The sequence below is a fragment of the Solanum tuberosum genome, unplaced genomic scaffold (genome assembly GCF_000226075.1).
Source record: "Solanum tuberosum cultivar DM 1-3 516 R44 unplaced genomic scaffold, SolTub_3.0 scf00823, whole genome shotgun sequence".
Taxonomy (NCBI): Eukaryota; Viridiplantae; Streptophyta; class Magnoliopsida; order Solanales; family Solanaceae; genus Solanum; species Solanum tuberosum.
This window is the reverse complement of record NW_006239760.1, coordinates 66,151-75,399: the sequence shown is the minus strand read 5'-3', so window position 1 is coordinate 75,399 and position 9,249 is coordinate 66,151. Positions and strand designations below refer to the sequence as shown.

The following is a 9,249-nucleotide window of genomic DNA, read 5'->3' as shown; positions in this document are numbered from 1 at the left end:
AATTTGGGCGGGTCATGACCCAATCTAATTTCATTTCAACCTTTTTTAATATCTTCAATTGTAATCTAAACCGTTCATTTAATACCCCTAGTTTAAATCAACAATATTTTTTTTAGATTTTTTATTTAATGTTCGAAATTTATATTGTAATCTAACTAAATTCAAATTCATACCTAAAGTGCTCTCTCTAATAAATCTAACTTTGTATCCAAAGATTCAAACCCGAAACAAAAAATGAAGCAGCACTCTACCACAACTGGTTTGAATCAACAAATTTAATCAAGCAAGGGAGTTAGAATAAGGCGGTGGCATGAGTACGTGTCCCAATATTCTAGAGCGAGGCACGCTCTCTCTTAGTAGAGATCAAACACAAATATTTCTACGCAAGTCACGCATATTGTTCTTCCCATTCCGCCCAGATGAAAAAATAGATAAGCAAATTAGCAAATTGTGTTCCGTAATTCCCTTGTAATTTAGAAAATGGTTTTGTTGATTCAATCGAATATTGCTCGTCGATCGGCGATACAAATTGCCTCTGCTCTCCGTCAGTTCCACCGCACGATTGATCTTGTTTGTTGTGAGGGAGTGAGAGCGAGAGTGAGATTTTTGTCGACCATTGATGATGCTGCCGAAAAACAGAGTCATGAGAAGGTGTCGAATAAACCATCAATATGCACCGCCGACGAGCTTCATTATGTCTCCCTTAGTACTTGTGATTGGAGACTTGCTCTCTGGCGCTACCTTCCTCCTCCGCAGGTTAACTTCCTTTTTATTAATTGAGAGAGTTGTACGAATTAATTTTAATACTCCAACGTCGTAATTAACAGGCTCCAAGGAGAAATCACCCGCTTCTTCTCTTGTCTGGCATAGGGACTAATGCTATTGGATATGATCTTTCGCCTCAGGTAATTTATTCCCTCCTTCCTCACCGATCTCTGCATGCATATGTCGTTTATTTGTAACTGAACTGGAAAATTCATTGCTATTTTTTTTAGATGGATCTAAAAATTGAGTTTCCTAAATCTGCTTTTGCTTGATTATCTCATACTTCTGGAGTATGTGAATTTTGATGCATGTATGTGCTAATTATTTGATTATTATGATAAAATAATGTTCCATACTTCAATCCGAGTATGTCATTATTTTGAATAATATCACTTTCAAGTATTTTATATCTCCCCAAAGCGCACTTTGCTATTGAGCGGTGGTTGAGTTCTACTTGGATCTTGCAAATATCTTTGAGATGTAGTTTATGTGGTTGCACCATGGATGTCCTTATCGATAGTTTTGAAGCTGTTTTAAAGAAATGAAATCATGTATTTATTATTTATTTATTGTGATTTTTCAGTCATCATTTGCTCGGTACATGTGTAATCAAGGATTTGATACGTGGATTCTTGAAGTCCGTGGAACTGGGTTGAGCGTGCGGGAACCAGATCCTAAAAACATTGAGAAATCTGCACACACAGCATCTAATGAGATGGAAAATGCTAATGACAGAGGTCTTTCTGCAGCACAGCAGTCAACAAAGGTCCAGGGTGCCTCAGAAAAGGACCATGCTGCCTTGGTCCATGAAGAACCCACTGTGGTTTCAACAATATGGAATGAGTCAAGACTGGTGACCAAACTTACAGAAACTTTTATACGCTTGTCGGAGAGAGTCTCTGGCTTTGTCAGTGGACATTGGTCGAAGATTGTCTTTCCTAAACTTGTTCGTCGAATATTAAAACGATTGGAGGATTCTTTTCCTTACAAACGGGTCAACAGAATAAGGAAGAAATTGTTAAGTCTGCTAGAGATGAAGGAGAACTCAGCTGTCATTGATAGCCAAGTTGGGGCACTGAGCAAGAAGCTAGTAAATATCTTTGAAGAAGGTCATCGTTCTGTTTCATCCCCATTATTTGATCTACAACAACGGTTGACAACTACAGTAGGAGATTTTCAGGAACAGCTTGACTTAATCCTCAAGTATGATTGGGACTTTGATACTTACCTGGAAGAGGATGTCCCTGCTGCGGTGAGGTGGCCTTTCTCCATGTTGAGGCTGTAAAATTTTATCTCCTTGAATCCGGTCTTTAATTTTGAATAGGAACTTTAAGATCTCAGACATCTTTTCTTAATTTTCTCTTATATTGAGCAGTGATTGAAAATTATTACATTGCTTGTTTTAGATGGTAGTGATTGATAATTTTTACATTGTTTATCTTAGATGGAATATATAAAGGCCCAAACTAGACCAAAGGACGGCAAACTACTCGCAATTGGACATTCTATGGGAGGAATATTACTGTATGCCAGGCTATCACGGTGTGGTAAGATGAGATCTAATTTCATAGAGCTCTGTCTGCTGGTGACATGGTAGCAATGAGCACCTTAAGCAAATGACTAGATTTTCATTCATGTATCTTGAACCAGTGGCAAGGAGAACATATTGAAGCTTGAAATTGGTAAATAAACTATGTTTGCTATCCATCTTTGTGGTATCTGGGTGCTTCATGCAGACATATTACTTTGGTTCTTCAATTTGTTTTTCATCCCCATCATATCCTGTTGCATGCATATATCCCTAGTTATACCATCAGGTGAGCATGCTTTTGTTTAATAATAGTTGAGCCTTGCTCCAATAGGCTCAAAGAATCCTTTGGATGGAGTATTTATTTTTTCTTGGTGGCGTTTAATCTGTATTATTGTTGCCTAAAACAACATTATGGTGCACTTAGTAACTGCTCTTGTACTTTCAAATGCATAGCTGGTAATATCCATGGGCTTGACATTATTATTTAAGCATCCAAAAGAGTACTCACAAAAATGAAATGCATATTGGTCTCTCCTGGTATAATGTCGAGTTTTCTCTGTGCTATATTGGACCCTTAGTCTATGTCAGAGAATTGATAGACAATTAATAAGAACGATCTTGTGTTGTTGATACAGAACATTTCTTCTCTGTAGACCTTGGTGTGTAATTTGCGTAAGTGCACTCTTGTAGTATCTCTGAATCTTTTGGTGTCTAATAAAAGTTCACTCTCAGAAAGAGTCTCATTCCTGGTTAAAAAAAAAACCGGAAACCACTTGTATCCCTTTTGCTACCTCAAGTTAACCTTGGGAATTCTATCCAAGTTTTCATCATTGACTATCAATGAGCTGGCATCAAGTTCTCATCTCCAAATACTGATGCAGTTACTTTTCGACTAAATCTCAATGAGTTCTTAATCCAGAACCTTTACAAAAGGTAAGAATTTGCTACTGAGGAGAATCTTCATTCTTCGGTCGTTGTTGTAATAGCCACGAAAGGGTGTCTAGATTTAGCCACTAAAGGGTATATAGTTATAGCCACTAAAGGGGTGTTATCTTAGACACCAAGGATGCCGGAATCATTCACATTCATAATAAATTTGAGCTGGAAACTGACCAGCTTTTGAGTATGTCAGAATTGCTGGCTGTGTGAAATGCTATCATTATCTCTCCATATATTGTGGTTAGAATGACTTTAAGTGATGTGTATTTTAAGGAATTTGATTCATTTCTCCGATGTAAAATCCCTTTCCCTTAGCAAGCAGAAGTGCTGGCAACATAAGGTATATTTTCCTTTAATTTAGACACGGTTGTGATAAAGTTGGTGCTTCAGACTAGTTTCATGTGACAAAGTATCCTGTCAAAGTTGCGCCAATCTTCTCTATTCTGCTTTTTAGCCTCCAGTCTTCCTATTTGCAGGGCTGATCCCTCCTATCTTGTTTAATGTAATGAATCTTCGTGAGAGCAACTTGAAGAAATGTCTTAAGTAAAGATCTCAATTAAATTCTTAAAAGGTGTTCATTAGATCTCTGCGAATTGAATACCATGAAAAAAATGGAATATATGGTAAATTTAAGTTAATGGTGCCTTCTCTTTTATGATAATCTTGTTTCTGGCCCACCTTTTTAGTTTCCATTTGGCTTCGCAGCTTTCTGTATGAATTGGAATACTCTCTTCTTTAAGTTTCAAGTATCCTTCTTTACTGTACAGGGAGCTGCATTTTATATTACATATTAATGGGCTATTTTTCAATGGATATTTTATTTAGGATTTCTGAATTTATCAGAGAAACAAACTAGACACATAATTCATTTTGTTATTCCTTTTATTTTTCCTTTGTGAATGAAGGTTTGGAAGGAAGAAAGCCTGGATTAGCAGCTATTGTTACTTTGGCTTCATCACTTGATTACACATCATCAAAGTCCGCACTCAAACTGCTTGTACCACTTGTAAGCTGAAATAATATGTTTCAACTCTTCTTTAGCTTCAATTGCTGCTATCTTCCGTTGCTGAGTAATCTTAGAGCTGTTTACGTTGCTACAGGCTGATCCTGCTCAGGTTCTCAATGTTCCTGTCATTCCTCTAGGGACATTAGTGGCTGCTGCTTATCCTCTAACATCTCGCGCTCCTTATGCCTTGGCTTGGCTTAATGAAATGATATCTGCCACAGACATGATGCATCCAGACCAGATGAAAAAACTTGTAGGGAGCAGCTTTTGTAAGTATTGGCATGAGTATAAAAACAGCTTCATGCTTTAACTCCTATCAAAATTGCATGATTTTTTTTTAAGGTCTTAATGTTTATTGGTGTAGAGAATATGCTTTGAAGATTTCAAGAGTTCAGGTTAAGGAGATATTTTTTGGATGAGAGTTTAAAGGCAATAGAGAGAACTGGAAAGACTTACGTGATCTAGAGGATTATTCTAGTGACACTGTATGATCCTCGCAGTTCCTGTTGCTAGTGTTTGTCAGACAATTGCTGCATTAGTAATGAATTATCCTAATAGTCCATTGCCACACAAAACAAATTCTCTTTGTCAACCAGTTGCACGTATTGAAATATTTATTTAGGCATTTATTATGAGCTATGTCTGTCTCTTCATGATTTATAATGTGTTTGATGCTCGTGTAGTTCTGTTTAATAGATGACAATCTGGTTTGTTATAATGTTTTCAGAAAATTACTGGATAACTGTCCTGTTCATAATTTGTGAAAGTTGGTAGCTTTGAATAATGTTCTACCAGAAGTTTGTGTGAATTCAGGGCCATTTCTTCCTATCAACATGTGTTGATTTGGGGTTCCATACAAATCTTTTCCTGCAAAATTTGCTGAATGATCTCCCTGCAGGTAATATTCCTGCTAAGCTTCTTTTGCAGATGACTACGGCTTTTCAAGAGCGAGGGCTCCGTGATAGAAGTGGTAAAATCTTCTACAAGGATCACCTTCACAAAAGTAGGGTACCTGTCTTAGCTCTTGCAGGAGATCTAGACCAAATCTGTCCCCCAGAAGCTGTATATGGTATTTTTTTGGTACTTCCGTGCTGAATACTCTGTAAGAGGTTAAGAATTCTCTAAGATATCTTTCTATAAACCATGATTCAAGCAGAAACAGTGAAGCTTATCCCTGAGAACTTAGTGAAGTACAAAGTATTTGGCGATGCTGATGGTCCACATTATGCTCATTATGACTTGGTGTGTGGACGCATGGTACGTCGATAAGATCTCTATTGAATTTAGAAAAAAGACGGGAAGAAATAAAAAGATAGAGGAGAAGGAGATTATGTCTTAATTGCGTAGAATTCACATTTCATGCTTTCTTTTTCCCATTTCTAGTATATTCAGAGTTCTACATATAGCTTAGATAGAGAATACCCTTCTATTTGAGTTTCGTAGCACACTCGTAACTCTCAGGAATATCGTGCCTTGAATACCCCCTATAGTAATATATTATTCGGGTCTTGACACTGCAGGCTGCAGAGCGATTGTATCCTCGCATAGTCAAATTTTTAAGCCGATATGATCGGACCAGCTAGGAGATGGATATGCATTGACAATCATGCTTCAGATGCTGAGCTTCATATCAGTTGGCATATCATTTACGCATCTCATGCTTGTTTATCATCACTACTCGTATCCGATGATGCTATAAACAAGTGAGATTTAGCTATACTACATGATTTTCTGATCTCTTCATTGCAGTGTGCATCTGTCTGAGTATCCATTATTGTATTCTCTCTATTTGCGTGGTGACACCTTAATTTTAATTATGAACCTTCTCTTGTTTTAGGAGAAATTGTGAAGACCCGAAAGCTGAGGGGAGAGCTCATACACAGGAAGGAATTTGGCAGATGTGGTTTGTGTCAACCTTGTTTGTAATATCATCCTCTTTGGCTGCTTTTCACCTGACTTTCGACAGGCGTTTGTAAGAACTGAACTCACAAACATCTAAATTAGCTTTGTTGGTTAGGTTTTGCTAATACTAAATTAGTATAAGCAATTGTGTTAGGCGTTTGTAAAATAGAAGAAGCAATTGTTTGAAATAGATTATGTTAATCAATTGTGTTGGGCGTTTGTAAATTAGAATTTAATGTGTTTGCTTATACTAATATTTTCCAATTTGAATTCATTAGATGGCACTTGCTCTATGTTCACAAGTAAGAATGAATTGTACTAGACAAACGGGAATGAAATAGACAAAAGTTATCTAGTGTATTGAGATATTTCATGAGATTAATTATTTCATTATATATGAGATAATTTATACCATTATTATTGTATGATTATAGTACAAATGTGATAAATAATCTTGAGACTAATTAATATAACTAAAATAATTCTGCATGTCCTCATATCAAACGACCCATTTATATATTCAACATTGATTTGTTGGATCCGTGCTTGCACATATAACATCTAGTAATTATATATACACAATACATTTTATAAAGAATTTTAAATAATTAGATAATTTTTCATCAAAATTTTTGTTCCTACCGTTAATTTCATCTCTTATACACTAATAGAGTTTGGGTCGTAAATTCATTTTCTTATAAGAAAGACGTGAAATCAAAATTAATTTATGTAAAATGTTAAGCATGATGAATTGGAAGCTGAGTTGGATCTGACAGCTAGAAGCCAACTGGCACAATCTGATTTAACTAGCTTAAGAGTGAGTTAGTGGTGTAATTAACTCGGTTATTTTGAGTTAATTTTAGAGTTGGATAATTAGATATTTTAGATTAGTATAAAGACTAATCTTGAATAGTCTTACCTAAACAGAAGAAATTATTTTGTTGGCATCCAATTTTGACTTTTCATCCTTAAAATTTATTCATTCGAATTTTCTTATCATAAAAGAATATGATCCGATAGAATGAAATTTTTAATATTAATGATACTAAATAAAATAAATCAAGATAATTAGAAGCTCTATAAAAAAAATTAGGCAGAAAAATGAAACTTGAAATATCAAAAGAACAAAGATTAAAGAAAAAGATTTAAGAGAGTTGGTTCATATTAATTGAAGGTCTTTTTTTTTATATTTTAAAAATATATGCAATAACCCAACTCATTTCTAGTTATGGATTTAAGATCAACTAGGTTTATTATTCCATTTAAAATGTGAAGCAGATATTATTTTTCAAACTAAAATGTTCAGAGGTTATAGTGAGTTTTTATAAGAAAAAAACTTTAAATTGAGTAGAATTGTCAAAATGGACTAGCACAGTCTATTCGGGCTAATTTATACAGGTTTTGAAATTTAACAGGTCAAGTCGAGTTGACCCATTTTTGTAAATCAAATTATAATTTAAAAGTTTTATCATAAATATCGACAAGACCTTATTACATGGTGTTAATGTTACTACTTGTTAATCAAATCACTAATAAATTACCTTATAATATTTAGGGAAATGGGTCTGAAAAATACTTCAACTTTGGCCGAAATTGTTGTTACGATACCAAACTTTATGGAGGACCTTTTACCCCCCTACACTATTTAATAGTGTATTTAAAAGGTATATATGTACCCACGTGGACACGTTATTATTTATAATTATGCAATATTTATGATGTCCACGTAGGCATATATATACCTTTAAAATACACTATTAAATAGTGTTAGGGGGGGGGGCGGGTAAAAGGTCCTTTCCAAAGTTTGGTATCGTTACTGCAATTTCGGTCAAAGTTCAGATATATTTCAGACCCTTTTCCCTAATATATATTAAGTTTGATTTCAAGTAAAAGTATAAATAGCTAAATAGAAATATTAACCCAATTATTTTCTAATGATCATAATAAAACACAAAAAACATGACAATATTCCATAGGCTATACGACCTACGTAATGAATCCTTAGTATTTTTAGGAAACTTTATTTTATGTAGTACATATTTTATAAACATAATTTGTATTTTAAATTTTAATAATTAAAACTTTAAATAGATTTTGAGTTTGGACTCTTCTTATTTTAATATTCTATTTTATTTTTTAATTAATTTTTATTTGGCTCAAAGCCGGCCTACCCATATTTCTCAAGTCCCACAAATGAGTAGGCTTATTTAGGCCGAACTAAAAAATTATTTTCTTAAATGGGCTCTGAAAATCTTAGTCCAGCCCTGTCAAATCATGAGTTAAATCAAACCGGTCCAACGAGCCTAGCCCATACTAACAACTTTAAAATTGAGTTATCTTTTTAATTCAATACAAAGTTTAATGACTTTGCTATGTAGTTCCTCGTTACCTTTTCAAATATTTATTCTTACATTTTATCTGGGAGGAATTCATTAGCCTTTCAAGTTCATTCTATCTTGAGTTCAATGGTGAGCCAATCAATTTATAGCGTGTTTGGATTAGTATTTTTCATCCTTCCATAATACATCATTTTTACTATATTGTATTGTGTAATTTGAGAAATATTTAAATAGATTGTATTGATTGATATTATTTAGTATCTTTTTAATTTCATTTGATTATAATAACTGATGAATATATTAAAGATAAAATTACGTAGAATAGTAAATATTTAGCCTATATTAGGTACTATAGCTACAGTTTAAGAAAATTGTAATTTGCAGCTACAATAAACGCCTGATTTGTATAATTCGTTTGATTTATATAAATCCAGAATTTATATAATTCAGTTCCTGATTGTATAAATTCAAATTTTGTATATACTTACCCTAGCTATTTGTATACGATTTATGAAAAAATCATAATAAATTACCTTGTTTGTATAGTGTCAAGCGAAATATACAAAAAATTTCTAAATGTATAAATACAGAATTTGTATATACTTACCCCTATTTGTATTTTCGCAAACGAAATATACAAATGAGCAGAAATATACAAACCGCAGCCTCCATAGCACACAAACTATATCTATGAACTTTAGTTATCGAAACTATAGCTATAGAACCTTATTATGTGTTTGCAGTGGCGGATCCAGGATTTCTGTGAA

The 9,249-nt window shown here is 34.0% G+C and overlaps 1 protein-coding gene across 2 annotated transcripts; it reads left to right on the top strand.

Annotated features, from left to right (window-relative positions):
* Positions 1-301: 301 nt before the first annotated feature.
* LOC102588572 (uncharacterized) lies at positions 302-6,417 on the top strand. Of its 2 annotated transcripts, XR_001472511.1 has the most exons (10): positions 302-756; positions 828-905; positions 1,349-2,017; positions 2,210-2,312; positions 4,141-4,241; positions 4,336-4,510; positions 5,140-5,310; positions 5,398-5,498; positions 5,762-5,944; positions 6,079-6,417. XR_001472511.1 is itself a non-coding variant. In XM_015305557.1 (9 exons), exons 1-9 carry the CDS (start codon positions 481-483, stop codon positions 5,822-5,824), a joined length of 1,737 nt encoding a protein of 578 aa, XP_015161043.1. In that variant the 5' UTR covers positions 302-480; the 3' UTR covers positions 5,825-6,417. The 2 variants fall into 2 exon arrangements, 1 of the variants encoding a protein (XP_015161043.1); XM_015305557.1 differs by having other exon boundaries at positions 5,762-6,417.
* The last annotated feature ends 2,832 nt before the right edge of the window (positions 6,418-9,249 follow it).

Excerpts from the sequence above, each read along its gene's own strand:
- LOC102588572 (XM_015305557.1), top strand. The coding sequence starts at position 481 with ATGGTTTTGTTGATTCAATCGAATATTGCTCGTCGATCGGCGATACAA. Across the intron at positions 757-827 it reads GCTACCTTCCTCCTCCGCAG|GCTCCAAGGAGAAATCACCC; the intron begins GTTAACTTCCTT and ends CGTAATTAACAG. Across the intron at positions 2,313-4,140 it reads TGCCAGGCTATCACGGTGTG|GTTTGGAAGGAAGAAAGCCT; the intron begins GTAAGATGAGAT and ends TTGTGAATGAAG.